This window comes from Siniperca chuatsi, linkage group LG9, assembly GCF_020085105.1.
Source record: "Siniperca chuatsi isolate FFG_IHB_CAS linkage group LG9, ASM2008510v1, whole genome shotgun sequence".
NCBI lineage: Eukaryota > Metazoa > Chordata > Actinopteri > Centrarchiformes > Sinipercidae > Siniperca > Siniperca chuatsi.
The window spans coordinates 29,192,360-29,213,727 of record NC_058050.1 but is presented as its reverse complement, the minus strand read 5'-3'; the positions used below and the strand labels follow the sequence as shown (position 1 = coordinate 29,213,727).

The 21,368-nt window shown below is 37.8% G+C and overlaps 1 protein-coding gene across 4 annotated transcripts in view; it reads right to left on the bottom strand.

The window, feature by feature from the left end:
- Nucleotides 1-1,248: 1,248 nt before the first annotated feature.
- The window catches only part of grik2 (glutamate receptor, ionotropic, kainate 2), a 342,363-nt gene continuing 322,243 nt past the window's right edge, over nt 1,249-21,368 (bottom strand). For 2 of the 4 annotated variants that reach the window (XM_044207861.1, XM_044207862.1), the window contains 2 exons: nt 21,213-21,240; nt 1,249-3,220 (listed from right to left, as the gene is read on the bottom strand). In XM_044207861.1, coding sequence (XP_044063796.1) covers nt 2,967-3,220; nt 21,213-21,240 — 282 coding nt within the window. In that variant the 3' untranslated portion in view covers nt 1,249-2,966. Of the gene's footprint in view, nt 3,221-21,120; nt 21,241-21,368 lie in introns of all 4 variants that reach the window. The other 2 variants (XM_044207865.1, XM_044207863.1) reach the window with 2 other exon arrangements.

Below are 21,368 nucleotides of genomic sequence, written 5' to 3'. Positions count from 1 at the left end.
CATCCACCTTGACCCAATAATTAGCTCACAAACTGTCAGTGAAAAGGAAAAGGGGTTCTTCCACGGTTCTTGAGAATGATGATCAATTTTTGAAAGATTAAGCCATATTGATTTATATGGGAATTATTTGCAGTATCAGTTGCTAAAAAATTTAAATTAAGTATAAATAAGAATTGAGCACACAGCCCTAATATAGACCCCATACCCATGTGAGCTGCTAAAAAGGCTACTAGTGGGACAATAACAACTAACAGATATCACACTTTGGGCCCATTTGTTGGTCAGCTTGGCCAAATTATTAGCCTGCATATTGTCAATGAAAACAAAAAGGGGCCCATGGGGCCTTAGGATGATAGCTCACATTGGCCCCATTTTATCACACACTGGGGATAGAGGCCAAATATTTATGGACCTTATTTTTATTGGCATGTCTATACTAGATTTGTCTAAGGGCCTGCGCACCCTCACAGGTGTTTCCATTCATTCACTCTGGCTGATTAGAACTCTGCTTAATTTTCCCACTCTGAGAGGTGCAAAAAAGCTAACAGGAGAGTCAGCGAGATGTCAGTCAAGCACAGACTGTATATGCCAACACAGTCCTGAGATCAGCCAAAGTAATTAAAATCACCTGTGTGAGTTTACAATGGGTGTGCATGGTCTTTAAGGAATGCCCCTGTGAAAGACATGCCTCTGCCCAATTGTGTGATCTAAATGGCCCTGGGCCCCATTTGTTGCCCACCTTGGCCCAATCAATAGTTTATGTATGTGTCCACTGTGGAGCTGGTGAGCAAATATTTTTAGACCTTATTGGCATGGGCATGCCGTCTATATTTTGAATGGTGGAAGCCCCTGTCCTTGTGGGGGGCACCTTTAAAGGAAAGGGGCTTGATCAACCAGTATGTCTGCATATACACTATACATTATATAGTGGTTGAACTTAATTCTTATAGAGCACGTCTAGACCATGCAGATATGCAGATGCTATAAGACATGTCTCTAACTAATTCTTAATTGGACACACCCTTACCTAATGGGGTTATCTAAATAAAGCCCAGCTTCCATCCCATTATTAAATTGGCCCAAATGGGCTGGTTATACATTTTTAGTGTATACACTGTATAACATTCTAATCACCCTCTTTTAGTAGCTTTCTACAACAGAAGACTTTAGGTGCTGTCATTTTCATTCTGTTTTTTCCATGTTTCATTTATGCACTAACATTCAATAAAGAGGCAGATGAGGTGAAAGTTGTGAATACTTTTTTATTTTCTTTAAACTTGTGCATCAACTTCAAAGGGTAAACTGTTTGCACTCCATTTTGTTTTCACAACAAGTTCAAAATTAGTTAAGTGTTCTTTATATTTTTTAAATACATCTTTTTGCTTTTTTAAAACCATTTACACACAATTGCTCAGCTCTGGATTCTAGCAGTCTATCAGTAACTGGGGGTGGAGAATGATAAGCATCATCAGCAGTCTTCCTCTCTTCTTGTGCGTGTACACTATATATATGCTCTAACCAGCATTATCATTACTCTTCTTTCATGTGAAGTAAAAATATCTTTCTTTAAATATGATTCCTTTACATGATAAAAATAGTTTCTTTTTTCTTCTCCAAAACATTGTCACTGATGCTTACCAGAATGCTCTGTACTAATATCAGTACTAATAGTACTAATTGGTGTGAATCTGCTCCATGGAGGATGGGTGCACCCTGCACTCTTGGGTGTGTGTGTATGTGTGTAGTGTCTAGGAAAGCCTCCTGAACTACCAGCCTGGAGTACCACCCCTCTGCCATGGATGACACTCCTCATGGTGCGTTTCGTGTTGATAAAAATCATTACAAAATTTTGATTCTCTTCGTACAAAAACACTTTTTCATAGAAATTGCATTTGCACAAGTAAATGTGGAGCTTTGCTGCCAAAGAAATAAAAAAAGCCACAGGAGTACAAAATTAAACTGAAGACTTGACACTGAGCAAATGGAAAGAATGTGTGTGTACCCATAAAGAGTTGATGTGAGGTGTATTTATGGCAGTAGTGAAAATCCAGTCCATAGAGATATAAATAAGTTTCATAAATGAAACAATAAATACTTTAAATAAATAGAGTTTGTGTGTTGTGTGATTGCTGTGAATTTAGACTTGGTGCCATTCCAAGGTTCCTCCTTACTGACATGAAGGGTGTGTACCGCCATAGAATCCTCTTCAAGTGACTACTGGCTTATATATGGACATCAACAGCTATATTGGCCCTACTCCTGCATTCTCTGCTTGTATTTCACCATATAATCTGCCTCTAAAAATTACTCCCCCCTACATTAAAGACTAAAAGTGTTAGTACTCTGAAACACAAATAAATGATAGCACTTATTGCCCGATGGATGATATACAGTTTATCCATTTTTGATGTCGATCAATATCATATGTGTCTAAGCAATGGCTCTCTGTACATTTTAGGAGCAGCCGAACTGTTGTTGTCTTCAGGGCTTTGGGTTTAATTTAGTCAAGAGCCTTTGTGGTAATTCTTTACATAACGTTTGAAAGTAAACAATCCTTTACAAACTTTTCTCCCCATTTCTCCAGTTAGCATCTATACATGTATATTCACTCACAATCTCTGAGATGCTCTTGGTGCTGCTCAACCAGCCTCTTATGAGACCCTTTTTTTGAGGGACTATCTCTGTCCCAGCTTAAATATATTTCCAGACTCTATCTCTTCGACTCCTGGGTTTTGAAAATCCTTGCACCTGTAGTTTGCCACCTTGCCAAGGTGGTAAGAGTAATGAGGTAACTCGCTGAAATTTCACCCAGGTTCAGTTTATTTCCACAGGAAATATTGTTGAATCTCTTATCCCTAGCTATTTATAAAGAAACAAAAATGACATTTTGTCAGTATACTCCCAAACACCTCTGTTCTACCTTCGAAATAACCCAAATGTCAACCATTACAACCCACTGCCCCTCCTTACCATTTCCCCCCACCCATTTCCCCAGTGTCTCTGCACACCTCCTTACTACAGGAGAGATGGTGAAAAAGTGATTGAGATTCCCATTTTAGGCCATGGTCTCTTTCCCTGGCAGTCTGCGGTCGTTGAAGGTGTGCATGTTGATGACCTCCTCTGTTTTCACCATGATGGGTGGCTGGGGCTTGTGTTTGAGCCGGCGCTGGCACTTGAGGGAAACCCGCAGCTCGTCCACCATGGCGCTGCAGAAGGACCTCTGCAGAGGGAAATAGAAAAAGGAGAACAGAATGGGTTTCAGGCCGCTTTCCCTTTCCAAATGTTATGGGCAAGAGAACAAGCCTGTCCTCCCTGTGGGCAGCCTTGTTTTGTAGCCTCCCCCCACCACCACCCACCAACTCGGCTCAGGGCTGCCACAGGGGTTAAATATACAGCATGGCAGACTGGGAATGGAGGGAATGTTGGATGGGAACATGGGAAGAAGTAGGATGGAGGGAGGTGCAGGTCCATAGGCTGTTTAGTAGAGTGTAAAGTGTAAAGGCATGGAATTACTCAACATTGTGTCAGAATACATCAGTGGTGAATTTATGGTTGTTGCTGCTCATGCAGGGCTTTTTATGCATACAGTGTATGATTCACTGCAAGATATTCTATGTTTTCAAAGGTTATAAACCTCCTGGGCGAATGAGGGACTACACCCTCTTATGTTTTCAAAGATCCACACTATACTCTCAAACTACATTACTACATTATCAATCTGTAATAAATTTCATTTTCAATGTAATTTTTGTTATAAAGTGTTATTTACATATATTGGTGTATACACTTCTTTGTCCACTTCTACATTAGTTAGCAATTGCCAATGTTTCCCATAATGCCTTTCCACAACACATCCTCAATCCCAACCCATAAAATACAGCCGCTTGGTCAGGTGACATTTGTCATCATGATAACAATAATAAACACATGGTTAACATTGTGAAACGGTCACAGTTTGATTAGGTTTAGATACCAACACTACTTGGTTAGGTTTAAGAAAACATTGTGTTAAAATAAGTATGTTTTACGTACTTAAAATAAGTATGTTAAGTTATTGTTGACATGGGAAACAAACAGTGGTCTCCTGGGTGAAAGTCTGTGACCCATCCAACTACCCTGACTGCCTCCCTACTCAGACCTTTCTCTCTCTTCATACTACATCACCTGACTTTGACAGCACATCAAAACATTATGCTAGACGGGCGCGTCCAGAAATGACACTAGAGGGGTACCTACAGGGTCATAGTTTGAAGCATACCAAGCGGCGATATATGACACGTTGGGATTGAGAACCGGTTGCTTTCCACAGTCTCAGAGACAGGTGTGAAGTTTTACAACGCTATCTCCAGACAAAAACATTGATATTGGACAGTTCTGCAAAACCTCAAATTATATCTCAACAACTGTTGGATGGATTACCACACACATATCAATTCTTCCCAGACAATGTATCCTAATAACTTTGGTGACCCTCTGACTTTTCATCTAGAGCCATCATGAGGACAAATTTTGTATTAATCCAAAACTTTGGTTTATAACCAAATACCTGCAAAACTATTCCTATATGCCTCCGCTGTACTTTGTGTTTAGTGCTAATTAACAAATGTAACATCCTAAACTAAGATGGTGAACATGCTATATGTTAGCATTGTCATTGTGAGCATATGCTGACACTAGCATTTAGCTCAAAGGACCGCTGTGCCTAAGTACAGTCTCACAGAGTTGCTAGCATGGCTGTAGACCCTTGTTTAGACATCGAATGGCAACATTTTAAGATTCTTTCTTTCCATACTATCTGCACATGGTAACTACACTTTGGTTAGGCTAAAGTTAGGAAAAGATTGTGGTCATAGCAAATATAAGATATGTGACACTATGATCCTGGTTACAGTTACAAAAGCAAACAATGATGCAGGTCCTGTGATTAGACACACACTCCAGACTCATAAAGGCACACTACTACTCACCAAGTTTTGAGGTGCAGATTGTTAATGGCAATGTTATTCCTAATGACACTGGGCTGTTCTTGTACATACAGATACAGACAGCAATAGGTACAGACATAATGGCGGTCTTGTAGCATTACAGTAGTGACTTCTTCCATTGAGGCAAAGAGTCAAGTCAAGTCAATTTTATTTATATAGCCCAATATCACAAATTGCCTCAAGAGGCTTTGAGAAATGTACCTTTCTCAAAACACAACATCTTATGGCTTCACTCCACTTTACCAAGGCCTAGTGTCAGCCTGCTAGTGTAGACAGAAGGAGGCAGGTATCAACCAGTTGGAGTTACTAGTGCAGCAAGGGCATGATCCCCCACTGGCTTCAGTAGTTTTAATTCATTTCAGTATACTATCAAAATTAACTGTCAAGAGACTTGAGGCTTGTTGAGATTTAAAAGGTTTGGTATGATAATGCTGTTGAAGGTACAGGTGGGTTGATTTGAAATGACTTGAAATTAACAGGGAATGAAACCTCCAGCAACAATACACACCATGCATTATTCTTCCATGGTTATGCAAGAATGAACCTTGGAAACACAGTTCATTAACTGTCAAGCCAAACGTTTAAACTATCATAGATGCGAGGTCCTAAAAGTTCTCAGAATAATGTAAATATGAACATGTGCAATTACAAAATTAAGTAAGTTCCAAGTGCAAGTTAATTTCTTGCCTTACTGAACTGAGTGGAAGCATGCAAAAATGTCAACAAAAACCTTCACATTAAAGACAAAATATGCTGTCCATGCCTTCTACGACACATATTGTAGTGTTTTCCAGTTTGACGTCCCCTATCGGCAGGATGACTTAGTTTTTCTGTGCCCTCCAAAACTGTTAAATATTAATGTTGAAAAATAAATCTGTTTTATAATGTGACAAAACACTATGGTTAAGGTATGGTTAAGGTTTGGATAGATGTAGGCTCAAAAACAACTTGGTTAGGTTTAGGGAAACATCGTGGTTTGGGTTAAAATAATTACTTTATTGTCATGGTTACAGTAATAACCAGGTGGTTAAGATTATGGAACGATTGTGGTCATGCTTTAATAAAAACAAAAACAACATTGACTGACTGTTGATTTCAACAGGAACAGAACCCATCCATCCACCCCGGCCTCCTCCCTTTGTGGACATCGGCACTCTATAAAAATGTCACCTGACTTCCTCCTTTTCTCCAGCCATAATTACCACAACCACTAGAGTGCTTGGTCACTTCAATGTAAACATGTCATTCTGGGACACTTGCTGAAACAACTGATGGTGTCGTTCTTCTTGGGAGCTCAGTCTCAAAAATCTTCCACGCAAAAGATACAAAAATCCAAGGTTCTGTTTCATGTGAAGCAAAAGCTCTAACGTTGTTAAATTAAAATTTCTCTGTAAGGCTTGCTGACTTGCTGCAATTCAGGAGACCCTTTTGGATTACAGTAAATATAGCTGGTTGGTAAGTACTAATCAGGCTCCTGCATCAACTGTATTAAATTCTTGTGTGAGTACACTGAGGAAAAATAAGCTAAATCTCCAGTGGGGATAAGAGACTTGTGTGTGTTCCAGCCCCACTTTGTAACTTAATTTGATCAGACTTAAATATTGCCTAGTGCAGCTTTATCCACATACTGTTATTTTTTCAAACTGTAGCTGAACATCTGGACACCATGCCAAACAATTTCACAGTATAGAGCCTGATTGGATATGAATTACATGAATACGTAATAAGTGCAAAGATTCATGCATAATTGAATGATTAAATGTATCCACATACTTTGTGACCCATTAAAGGTAAACTGATCCTCAAAAAGAATGCTATAGCTGTGATGTGCAGACAGCAAATTCTAAAGTCTTTCCACAAAACATACAGTAGAAACATGAGAATGAGACACATCTTCAAAATGTTTTGCTGATGAGGATTTCAAGATTGACTATGGATACAAATAGCAGTCTGTTTAACAGTCTCTCGCAACCTTGTTCCCTAAAATAATGCTTATACAGGCCTGGACTGGCCAGCTGATTGGCCCAGGGTGTCAGGCCATAGTAAAAATGCAAAATGAAATTGTTAAATCACAATGAAAAAACACAGCTCAGCTACAGTCACTAAGAATTAAAGACCGTCAGTCCCCCCCCACCACCTGCTTGTAAGCCGATGGTATGATCTCTGTCTGTCATCACATGCGATTGGTTGCACACATACATATCAACACAACGTTCAGTCAGTGCACAGGTGAAAGAACCAGAGAAAGAGAAAAGGTGGAATTGGGACGGAGTGCATTAAAAGGAGAAAAGCCCTGGAGGAAAGTGCAGATAAATGCTGCAAAATTACAGATATGTTCTCAGGCAATACGGATGGGCGATACCAAACTTTGATATGATACAGATACTTTTTGTTACAATTTTAACGATACTGATCATTTCTTAATTGGGTATGTGATTTTTCAAAATAATGGTCATTTTTAGGGAAACAAAAAAGATCGTTAGACTCTAAGGCAAATCACATTTACCATTTACCAACCATTAATAATACATTTATTACAAAAGCAAATATGAGTACAATTAATTAAATATGTTTGTGCTAATAAGTGTAAAAAATACACTAGTTCAGTATTACTGAAATACTGATTAAATAATAAAACAATAAAAAAAAATAAAATAATAATAACATAAATATGACTAAAATAAATTTGAATACCAACAACATAAAACTTGGCCACATTTTCACTTTCTTAACAATTTCTTAATCTTCTTAAACAGGCCATACTTTTTCCAGAGCAACGTCCACTATTTGTGGCACTTGTGCTGTATATTTATCTATCTATCTATTTTTATAAGTTTTGCCCTGCTGTTTTAGCTATTGTTAACTGTTCCTTGTCTACAGGAACCCTTCCTATTTTAAGCATGCTATTATCCAGCCCATATTAAAGAAAATCAACCTAGATCCCGTTTTGCCCATGAACTATAGGCCCATATCTAAAGAAATAGATGAAAATCAATTTCTTTCTTGTTTGCTAATGTTTTTGTAAAACACTTTGTGACTTATGTCTGTGAAAAGCACTATACAAATAAAGTTTAAAGAACTTAATGTGTTTTAATTGTGATGGTTTAGAAAAATTATTATATTTATATTTTGCTTGTGTATTTTAGGCATGTGTACCCTGTACCAACAATCAATGGTGTAATGCAGGGTATACGCAGATATACGGCATATATACCCACTTCTAAATCCCCTCTGATGCACATCACTCAGTGTACTGCAAGCCAATTTTAGTTTTTTCCTACGGCGAAGGAATAACTCTGCCTCTGATTGGCTAGTACTTGTTGCCTTAGTTGCTTGGGTTGGATAGGTTTAGGCATGAGGAGGCAAACCCGGGCGGCCCTATACACTCACTACGCAAGTTGCGTAGGGCCCTGCAAATTACGCATTGGCCCCGCCTCCCCTCTTGTCAAAGCAGGTGTCAATGTTTACAACTTAAATTAGAAGATGAAGCGGCACTATTCTTCTGGTCACAAAAAGAGCAAAAAAATCGTATGCATGTGCATGAAATTAAACTCACGCTTTCCAACCGCAACCTCTGTGGGGACCAGTCCAGACAGTATATGGGCGTGATGGCACTCCTCATAGGTGCACATAATTTTAAAACAAGACAATGATTATCAAGTCTCTTGACAATGACTATTAATTACAGTAAATATTGCATTGAAAATGTTGATTAGCTGGGCATTCTGGGCAATATGGATTGGAGTGCCGTGAGATATTTAATGCTATATAAATAAAATTGAGTTGAAGTTAACTGACAATGTGCAAATAATACTAGCCCATTTTTGGATGAACTAAATATGCAAGAGAGGTCTTACATGTCGCTGTTATTAACTTAGGCCGTTTATCCTTTGCTGGACGGGCTGTTTAAAAAAAATGTGGGGCATAAATTAAGAGTATACCCACTTCACCAGGCACCACTACACCACTGCTAAACCTTGACTGAGTAAAGTACAGTAACTTGAGCCTTGCAGCAGTACTTGTGAACGGTTTAGTAGCACCAAACCAGTTGATTCTATATTTAAAAAAAACTAAAATTAATGGCATCAACACTTAATCATGGTATACCAAAGCAGGAGAGGAGTATGAATGGGAATAATATTGAAAATACACCATACTATATAAAGTATACTCTTTTCAGTTTAGGGGGGAGTACCCCCAGTTACTCAGAGCTACCAGGTCAGAAATGCCAGGTGCAAAACAAACACTCCAAAAGTACACAAAAATATCTATATAATAAGTCTTAATTATGGAAGTGACTAACTCTTGAAACTAAAGAGACTTGGCTGTTTTGAACTAATATAGATATTTTTTGAAGCAGTTTTTGCCTGTTGTAATAAAACTAAAAGACAAGTAACTGGCATAAACAGTAAACATAAAAAAAAATATTTCAGTATACGTGGTTATTAATTAATTAATTTTTTTTAGATTTAGATTTTTTATTTTATTTTATAGATAATATATTGTATATATAATCAAGACTGAGTGATTTGCCAGCAGACAAATTATTTAAATTCTCTTTAGCTGGAATTTCCTTCAGCTGTAACAAAAATTGCATTTGTGTTAATCTGTGTTTTTTAAAAAGCTAATAAATAGCTAATCTCTAGGTTTCCGAGATTGATAAAAAGCTAAATCGTCATCAGACGGTAGCTGATGGGTTCCGAGATTGCATTTTGGCCAATGCGTTCCACCTCTTTTGCTCTCCACTCTCTGTTTACCTGCATGCAACCAAAGCCTGCTCAAACGTGATTGGTCAATACTACTCGAAATAGACTACAAACGGAAACCAGAACGCTTCTGATACCAAAATCGTGTCCCTTGCCTACTGATTCTGCAGATATCTGTTTATAGAGATTATGAATTAATGATTGTAAGAAGGAACAGTGTGTTTTGTGGTTGGGTGATTCACATAAACACCCACTCAGAAACACAAGACACTAGCTACATACAGGACTGTGCAGAACAAAATCTATGCACAAACACAAACCCAACAGGCATCTCCACATGTGTGTAAACACAATCTCAGTGAGCATGCTGGGTTTCACTTATTGATGCACATTGTATCTCATCAGACTGGAATTCTGTGTCGCTGCATGCCCAATTAAACTGCTGCTTCTTCACATTCTCTCCTCTTTTCTCATAAGCTACTGTGGCATCTGCAAATACTGTGTGAAACAACACCAGCAGCTGGGAATGGGAGATGCTACAAGGGAAAGCTACTGTGTGTGCTCCCAGCTAAAAGGAGTTTATTGTGACGAACAAAGAGTTAAGTTGTATTTGAAAGCAACTATTAGCACTGTGGGCCAGTGTATTCTTATCCTTATTATGTTTACATGCAAGTGGGAAGGACTGTGGACAATGGAAGGACAGTGAGGGACAGTAACTGTGATTGGTGTGTGAGGTCTTTCAATGTGTATTATAATCACTCATAGGCTAATTCAGGCACTTACCAAAAGGCCAGCTCTATCCTTACTATTAATCTTCCTCTGTGACCATCGATAATGCTATTCATGGACAAAGCAATGGCAGATCTGCTGCTGAAAATTGACACATTTTTGTAATGTCAGATGATATTGATTCAGAGGAGATATTATAGCATTTTAACGTGAGAAAATCTATACCACATTGATTCTGAGACATTAGTATAATTACAGTAAACAAGAGTGACCACTCCTGATTGGCTGCAATTGTCCTGCATTTAGGCCACCATTTCACATGAAACTTTTTCACATTAATTGGCTGAATGCAAATGATTGCGTCATCGTGTCACCACCTGAAGTCAACCAAGTGAAAAGTAGCATGCAACTTTCTTTATCTATTTCTTTCTTTGTATATAAAATTATGGAATCATTCGTTGATCATTTGTTGATGTTAAAATGCTACATTTAGCTCCTTTAAGTTACCATTTTTCCAATAATGTTTATCATATCAAAACGCCATCTCTGCTGCTTGTGCAGACATCTACTGTATAGTGCTAATACTACTATATGTTACACCTGCAGCAAACATGTGAAATGTGTACAAATACATCTTTTTTTCACATGTATTTCTCACAGTGTACATTCTGATTGTCTAAGCCACTCTGCAATAGCTTTTCATAGATATTGATTTTTCCTCTTGTAAAATTAAATGGCATGGCAGTGTTTTCACCAGTAACAGCCATATAGCTCCAGGTTTTGGGGAACACTGGGCCCACTCTGCTCGCACTCAGGGGAAACATTGTCATCATGGCTGCCTGCTGGTGGCATTTTGGATTGATGGCGGCTGCTTAGGGTCATTGGATTACAGACATACAGTTTTTATGACGTTCAACAATCAGCTGCAGCTGTACCACCGCATGGCACTGTGGGATAGCTCAGATGAAGGGCCTGCCCGCTTTCAGGAGAATGGAAAGGTCGTAAATCTAACATTGAGAACAGACATTGAAAAGAAAAAGTTGCATTTAGTCGATTGCGACTGTGCGATTATTTACACAGGCCTGATCGTACAAATGAATAATGGTTAATAAAACTGTATATCATGAAGACATTTCCAGGGGGCATACTATTGGTTTAATCTCATTCTGTATGGATTTTATAGGTGCAGTAATCCAAAAGTAATCAGACGGAGATGATTTATGGCATACATGTTTAACAGGTAAATATTAATCTGGAATAGACTCAATTTTAAAGGAACATCGTTGGTCTATTCTTCAGTTCTCTCTATATCCAACATATAAAGGTCCCTCACCTGTGAGGTGAGGGCTCCGTTAGCTAATGGGCTCCGTTTAGCTTGAATGGAGGAGGAACAGATGTGAAGCTGTGATGCAGATGGGATGGGGCACGGCTGCGCTGTAATCCTCAATTTACTCTGCGTCTCTGGGTTGGTAGGGTTTGCCTAATCTGTGGGCTCCTCTGAGCTGTCATCCACATTTGGTGCAGTGCAGTCTGCTTTTTGCTTGGTGGATGAACTGTGTTCTGATTGTTGTCCTCATGTTACATTCTGTGTCTGTGTGCATGTCCACCTTAATGCAAATTTTTTGTTTGTGTGAGTGTGAAAAATAATTCAACAATTGAAAAACCCTTGAAAGATTTAGACCACGTCCACACTAAAAGCCTTTGCCCTCCAAAACCATTAATTTTGTCTAGAAATATTAGACAAAAAAGTTATCTTATAAAAGTGTATGTGTGTTCCATAATTCAGACACAGGTACTATGAAATGCATAATGTATTTATGAATGAAATTCATGTGTAAGAGAGATGTGTGTATTCTTGTGATTCCCAAGCTTCAGTATAAGCTTGTGATTCTTTTCACTCTTGACACTTTCTCCTCAGTAGTGAGCGAATCATCACTAGCTAGGGGGTGCATTTTCATTATGTTTAATAATGCAAAATTAATTAAAAAAATGTAAAAAAGTCTGGAATCTGGAATTACTTTTAAACTGATTTTTAAACTGTATGAAAAATGTGCATTAGTGCAAACTCTTTAAAGCATGTGCTCATCTAAACTAAGTAGGTGCTTTTCACAGTCGTGGATCAATCAGAAAACCTTAAAAGGGGCCAAGTGATATAAAGGGTGGAGTTATATTTACTTTATCTAAGTATTGTTATATTTCTCATTTGGCCTATGCATCACCTTGCCGGATGATGAAAGTTGACGACCCTGCGTTTTTTTTGCCGGAGTCCTCTCCGTTGGCACCCCCACGCTGCGTCGGCGGACTGGCTCCATTCAAATAAATGAGGGGGCTGTGTTTTTTCACATAGGGTTAATGTTGGTCTGAACGCAGCCTTAAGGTGTGTTCCATTTCATGGGCTATCTGCTTCATAAGGATGCAGACTACGATGATGTAGCCTTCAGAGTACCAGCAGCCTAGGCTGAACCTGCACCTACGCCAAAAATGTGACACTCTATAGGAGATTTGACTCCATCCATTGAGATTTAGCTCAGCCACTAAATCTGTTTCTGCCTCAAAAGCAGCTCTTCCTCTGAAAAATATTTTTATAGTTCACTCCAACCTCCCATGTAACTGAGACCAACCTCAATCATCAGACATTTCCTTTGAGCACAGACATCTCTACATGTGCATGTGTATGTGCATCCATATGCACGCAGGTGTGTATGTGTGTGTGCTGGGTTGATGAGATGGGTTCCTCACACACAGCTGGTGGTCCCTGCACCCCGACAGCCAAGTTAGTCTGCAGCAGCCTCAGCAGCAGGCAGGAAGAGAGGAAAATACAGCAGGAGGAGGAGGAGCGGGAGGAGGAGAAGTGGGAGAAGGAAGCGGAGGAGGAGCTGAGGGAGGGAGGGACAGGAGACAAAAGAAAGGAGCAGGAGAGGGAGGAAGGGACAACCACGGTAATCATGGAAATCTGAAAGACTAGCATGGAGATGACAAAGAAATGCTCCAATGAAAGTCTGTGAGGCATGTGATTTAGTGGAAAATTATGGAGTCTAAAATCACGTTTCTGAAAGATTTCATTTACGTTAATTTAGCAAGAATAATTTTCTGAAGCATATTTTAACACATACTGAAAAAATCTGAAAAAACACTGTCTCCTTTTTTCTTGACTGTGCTCTACCTTTGAAGCAGGAATTATGACAAGAGATCATTATTTCCATCTATCCAAAATTCACAGTCAAAACTTTTAAAGATAACATAGGCACTTACTGTATACTAGATTTTACACATTAAAGAAAAAGTCTGACATTTTGAATAATCCTCTTGCTTGCCATCTTACCCACAGTCAGCTGAAAAGATTGATATAGATTTCATACATAGAGCTCCAGGATGTGTTTACAGTAGCCTAGCTAACACAAAGGCTAGCAGGAGGAAACTGCTAGCTTAGCTCCTTCAAAATGGAAAAAGTACAAATTAGGAGTCCAACGCTGTCGTCTTTACATGTTGTATCTTGTTTAGTTCAAACCTTCAAAAATAACAAATGAGACAATATGATTGTAGAAGCAATTAGATTTGGAAAACCCAGTAACCCAAAACTCAGGCTAACAAGATACAACAAATAAATAAAGCCTCACTTGGACGAGACCAACCAGTGGCAATGGTGGAGGATAGCCAAAATGACAGCTGTTATAATTTTAATTGTGCAATTGTTATTGTGTCACCATATTTAGTTTGATGTTTTTTAGGTGAGAAATTAAGCCTTTAGATTTTGAATATATGGTCAGTTTAACAATTTATTTTATAATACCTCCTTGAAAATTTGACATTTAGGCATTTTGTGTGATGGCCTGCTAGCAGGCCAAGACTGATCATCTCAAGGACTCAAGGCCTGTAAGGTCAATGTCCATGGTCAGTGCCAGTGAGAAAAGTGTAATATCAGCAAGCCCTTTGGTCATGATGTCTCTTGGTCTTTGGTCTTTGGTCTCAATCAATTGTTTGTTGCAAGGTTCGGCTCACTCATTTTCTTTATTGGGTAAATACATAGAGCCTATGGTCCTGTAATATTCAATTTAGTTTTATTGTAAATATACATTACAGTGATGATAACAGGTGTACAGTTGCACCAGTGTCACCTGAGCCTGAGCTGATGATGTCAGCAAGAACGCTCTTGTCTCGACTGCAAATTGAGCGTTCTGTTTCCTTCTGTTCTTGTGAGTTTGGACTCCCGAATTCATGTTTGAACTCCCAAGAACACAAGTTCAAACTTAACGTACACTATATTGAGAAAGGCAAATTATTTAAGTGATGTCCAGACACCTTGAAACTTAAACAAGTTTGAGTTTTGCGGAATATCCTTGTCTATTTAAGACCCACCTCCTGTAATTTAGCTCGTTACAAAGGAACATGGCAAATGCCCACCTACACCTGGAATCCTGCCCAAATAGTGCTTAAGACAGCTTTAGAGTTTTTGTAATGCTTATTTTTTGATGGGAGATAGCTTTTTACCACTGTTTCCAGTCTTTGTACTAAGCTAGGCTAAACAATCCCCAGAGTTACCTCTGTAGTAGGTGCACAGAAATTAAACTGATCAATTTGTTTTTATCTGCCTGTGGATCTGAAGGCAAACAAAAATATTTCCCAAACTTTTGGAGAGCTCCTTTAAAATGAATATGTTGCCATGTAGCAGTGATGATGGAATATACTGAAAAAATGTAAAAGGAATGCACTTCAGACAAAGAAAATAAAGAAAAGTCACATTCTTGGTAGATGAATAAAAATGACAAGCCTACAGAGGTCTATAGTTTGTAAAGTTATCAAATGTTTATTAATACTTTTATTCAAATCTTTAACAAGTGTTTATTTTCTTCTGACAATGCTCTCATCTCGTGGTATTACAATCTGTTTAGTAAATGCAGTAATCTCAAAAACACATACTTATGGCATTACATGTCTATTTAACCTTTAAAATTACCATTAACAGTTCCTCTATTCTATGAGGGTGTATGGCTCATCCCATTATATAAATGACTAGCTGCTATTTTTGCTTCTTTCTAATGTTACAGAACAGAAGTAATTATAAAATGCAAATTGCAGGGTGTGCACTGTCAAGCATGTGAAACACAACAAAGAGATGCTTAGCACCACATTTTTCAACTTGACACTTTCAGCATCATGGTGAGAAAACAACCCTATATTGTAAAAGTAGTTGGTATTCAATTATATGAGAAGCCTGAAGCAATGAAACAAAATATATGGTAGATTTTCACAATGAATCAAAATAGGTGGTTCATTTTCACAGATTAGCCTGATACTAATTAGCACTGGACTGTGAAATGCACAACAAAAGGGAAAACTCTGGAATATATTATTGACTTCAAACAAGGAATACATGTAAAAATGTATCATAAAACAATTTATTCATAAAAATATAATGTGCAAAGAAGGAAAAACTTGCCTTCCAACCTTTGTTGACAGTTTTTTTCCTACAGTTCTGATCAGGAAGGGACCTCAATAATAATGGCAGATTATGACTTGGCTGATATAAGATATTAAAAAAGGCCAATACTTGGGTATATTGGGTACCAGTATATGGGTCCAACCCTACCCACAGCTTGATTTATTGAGTCCAAATATTGATTTAAAAAAAACTACAATGGTTTAATCTTTAAGGAACACATTCCCAATTTTCAACCTTCTTTCTATGATTTCAAAACTCATTAGATATAATTACTCTAGATGGCATTGCCCTGGCCTCCAGCACCACCGTAAGGAATCTATGAGTTATCTTTGGATATGTCTTTAACTCCCACATAAAACAAACTTCAAGGACTGCCTTTTTTCACCTACATAACATTGCAAAAATCAGGCACATCCTGTCACAAAAACATGCAGAAAAACTAGTCCAGGCATTTGTTTCTTATTATTATTGCTATCATTAATATTACTATTATTGTTTTTATTAATATTAATATTATTACCACTACCATTACCATTAAGAATACTTACTACTATCTCTATGGGGAACTTGCATTGTGCTACTGTATGTTGGATCCCCCCCCCCAAACTGGTTGTGGCAGATGGCTGCCTGGTTCTGCTCGCAGTTTCTGCCTGTTAAAAGGTAGTTTTTCCTTGCCACTGTCGCCAAGTGCTTGCTTATGGTGGGATTTGTTGAGTCTCTGTAAATAATATTATAAAGAGTACGGTCTAGACCAGCTCTATAGGAAAAATGCCCTGAGATAACTTCTGTTATTATTTGGCGCTATATAAATAAAATGTAATTGAAATTGAATTGAAATTAAATCAGCAATAGGGGTTGTATGTCTTTAATGTCCACAATACTTGCTAACGTATTTATCATTGTACCCAGCTGTTGTAGCCTGGGTTGCTTACAATATTCACAACCACTATACCACTAATACAACCACTGCCAACACAAACAAGAGGGCTGTTTGTGTAACTGGAGCTCTGTATTTTTATATGGCTAGCATGGCAACTATAATTTCTTAGCTGTTGTTATACTGTAGTTGCTACAAGTAGCTAACATAGTTTTTAATTATGGATTCTCATATTGATTGGGCACCAATTGGAATCAGCCAAATTTTTTTTAAATGCAGCCCAGTATCCTTGGAATTATGTTCATATTGGGCAAATCTGCTGCGCATGATTTACGTCGAGTGCCAACATTAATTGCTAATGCAGGAAGCAGTGTGCCCTTTATGTAGCAAAACAGAAAATAACAATGTGGAGGTTGGGGTGATGGAGACCTGAATTCATGTCCTGTCACAATCCAACAGTTAATGTCTGCTATCAAGATCTCTCCCTAACCTCAACAAAGTGTTTTCATTGCCTAACCTTAACTATATCTTGGTTGGTTTGCCATAACCACAACCTTTCTCTACATTAACCATACCATAACCATGTGCAGATATTATAGAAAGAAATTATTTTAAAACTGTTGTCAATGGACATTAAAAAAGGGGTTTTGCAGATTTGGTAAATATCAGCCTTCTGTCTAGTCATATCGTTGTACAAAGGATTTGGTCAGTGGTCCTTAAATTCACCAATCAAAACAAAACAAGATCAAAAAATATGTAAGGCAAATAAATATACATCACTGATCAATGAACTTTTTTACTGCCCAATCTATAATGGCCACTTTCATTATCTTGAGGTTTCAACATTGAGAACAGAAGCTGTAGTGCATCATAGTACATGTAGGCACTGTGGGCTAGGCTCTGTGAGTGGAAAACTGCAGGTTTGGTTATGGACTACATCAAAGTGAAAGTGATTGTGGACTACATAGACCACCAGCAGAGTCTGGTGATCCACTTAATCAGAAATTAAATTTCCTTCAAATAGGTGTTAACCCACCTCAAAGAGGTTTTCAGGGTTTCAGTTGAGAGCTTTGGTCCTCCATAAGGGTCAAAATACTGTTTCAGAAGCGTTTTCAGTCAACAAAGAAGTTAATGGATATCACCACATACTAGCTATAGGCAGCTTCAAAACAGCCTTCAAAAACCAGTATTAGCCAAACCCTATTTTCTTCTGATCCTATATTGTCTAAATAGTAAATCACTGTGTGCAATCCCAAGCAAACGATTGACAGTGTGTCAATTATTGCACACTTCCATGTGCTCCAATCAAGGGCATGTCCAGATAGCAGAGTGCATAACATGTGACAGTATTGGCATTTGTGCATGAAACAAGAGTCTAAACAATTCATTGTCAATACAAGGTAGGGTGGTATGTTGTAATTGTAATTTGAATGGATAAACCTTGTGTATGTGAAAAAAAAGATCTGTGAAAATCTGTTCTTTGGCTGCGAGGTGCCTTTTGGGTCTATTCATCATGTCTGTCTTCTTTTTATAGTTTTTTCTGAAAAGATGAATAACCTTGTTTAGAGATTAATGTTGTGGTGGAGCAGTGCTGTTGCGGAGCTCACACTCACACTGTGTGTATCTTATCTTACTGTATATGCTCCATTATAATCTGGCATACTCACTCATTATATTGTTAGATATATAAACCTCCTATCAAGACAGACTGTGAATGTATTATTTGAATTCAAAGCGTGATAGATTGAACTTTCTGAAAAATTCAGATAAATTAGGTAATTGCTTATTGAATAACAAATTTATATCTGAAGGTAAAAAGTGTTATTATTTATTTATATATTTATTAATACATCGTCCCAGTAAACATTTTGATTTGGAACACTGATGCTAACACAATTGCCTGCACCGACCTGAGGAAATACCAATTGTAGTACACATAAGAAAACTGATGTCACTTGTCACCAATATTTGCTACTTGTGGTGTTTTGTGAATCATGGGTACTGCAATATCTATCTAATATCCTACACTCATATGATGACCCCTGATACCCCTGATACCCCTGGAGCACCATATAATGTTCATCTGCGTTACTGGGTGTATATAACCTTTGACAGTAAGGCAGAGCAGCACCTCATGTACCACTGGTAGCATTATTGCCAGGGTATATTATGTGGATCTGGCATACACATAATGTACCCCAGGCAATAAGGCTGCCAGTGGTACATGAGGTGCCCCTGGAGCGCCATATAATGTACCGCTCAGGTATTAGGGTTATATTCATTCTGACAATAAGGCCAAGCAGCACCTAATTGCCTTATTGCAAGGTGTACATTATGTGCATCCTGCATACACGTAATGTTCCCCAGGCAACAAGGTGTACATTATGGAGCACCATATAATGTACCCTGGTAGCTTTATTGCCCAGGGTACATTACCCCTGGCAGTAAGGCAGAGCATCAACTAGTTTACCCCTGCAGCCTTATTACATGGGATACATTCTGAAGGATCCTGCAAACATGTAATACATCCCAGGAAATAGGGTTGTGAATGGTACATAATGTACCCCTGGGACTCCATGTAATGCAGCAGGAGCCAATAAGACAGAGCACCAACTACATTACATGTATGCAGCATCCTACTTAAAAGTAGATGAAAATCATGAGTACTTGGTTGTCTGTGGGCAGGATTGTAAAATCTTTTGGTTTATCTTGGACATGTTTCATTCAGAAATCTGTTTTGTTTGTTGATGTTATGCCTCGGATTGTGTTGCTACAATTTCCTAATCTCCTATTTAGCCTCTTCTCTAAATTCATCGATTGTGTAACATCTTTGTCAACCTAATCAGTACACAATTCTGACAGTGTGTACTCACAAGAAAATATTCAAACACCTTTCAAAAATATTTTGAATTAATTTCAAATAATACTAAATAGGTCCAGATTTCACGAAATGATCTAAGCAGTTTGTATGATAATTACTGAAGTGAAATAAAAACAAATTAAGACTATTAAGACATATTTTAGTGACTAAAAAACATCACCCAAAAAGTTTTTTTTTTCATTTAAAGATTTTTTTAGAAAAACATAATATGTTAAGTTTCTTAAGGTACAATAATGTGCAATTTATTATGTTGTGTTTTTTTATGTCTCTGCTCAAGAAACAGCTTTCTCCACCTTCCACCGTGATAAAGTTATATTTTTGGCAAAATGCCGCTCTGTTCAGTCCATAGCAACAGGGCTCTTGTGATAACAATAGTGATGAAAAATTATATAGATGTCACATGTTTTTTTCTCTTTTATGTATTAGCTAGTCATAACTGCAATCTAAATGGAGAGTTTATGCAGTCATTTTCTACATATTAGCTTTTAACTAACTGGCTTATACAGTAATTCTCTCTTGAGTTAGGAAGCAGTTAGCTATTGACCAACACACTGCTGCATAAAATGCTTGATTGCTTTAGCATCTATCTTGCAGCTGCATCTAAAATAATTAATTACTGCTATTTTGTCTGCGTCATACAAAACATCCAAGTAAATATATCTTTCATTGTACACAAGTGATGAGCAAACATCACCACTTGTGACTCTGAATTAAATAAAGATAGATTTATAATGTTACCTATATTACACATACTATGTTATATACAGAATTATTTATTTCACAGGACATACTTATGTAATATAATCCTTCTTTATACAGTTCCAGCTGCATCTAGCCTAAAGTAGACCTGGGTTAAAATTAGTAAAGCAGTTTAGATGTTTGGCAGCTGTATAAGTCTGCATTAATATATTAATATAAGCTTCTATCATTTGTATAGTGCCCTACAACGAGTTAGTAAATGGCTCCAGGTTTTGAACAGGAGAAAGTTAAATTGAGCATTTATGACTTGGTTGATACAAAATACTGACACCCCAGGTACACATTTTATTAATGTTTTATGTAATGCAGTTGTCCTAAGTCTTTCTCAGATGGTGCAGGCCATTATATCAGCAACTGTTTAGTGTCAAAATGTTTGGTGGGAAGCTGCAGTCAAATAACAGTCTTGTGTTGTGTTACTGCACTGATCTAGAAAGGCTATGTATGGGCTTAATGCCACAGATATGAACAGTGAGACTAGTTACAGTACAAGCAGGATGGCAGTTTGCAGAGTGGAAATGGACAGCAGAAGTGGGGAGGTGTGTGTTAGTGGATGTGGCTGTTGAAGACGTGGGTCATGCAGAAGAGCAAAGTTTTGCAATACATGCGCCTGTGATGCAACTGTGTATTACTGTCAGCACGCCAAACGTTTTATTAAACTGGTCTTAATGTTCCCATTCCCTCGGGAGTGTCAGAAAAAAAAAAAAGTTCAGAGTTTTGGGAAGTTTTAGGGCATGTTAGATTACAATAGAAAAAAGTTTCTTGAGTTTTTCTTGAGGTCATTTGAGATGGTGGTTAAAGTCTAGCTTGGATCCATGGTGACAGCAGAATTCCTCACGTTTCTTATCTCGTTGTCGCCATTGGGCCTAAGTGAATAAATGCAAAGAAACCAACCCTTATCTTACTGCATATGATATAGCACTGTCATTATAGTGTGAGTTTCCGCAAATTGGCAAAAGATTTCTTTATATTATATATTAGAAATAATAAAAAA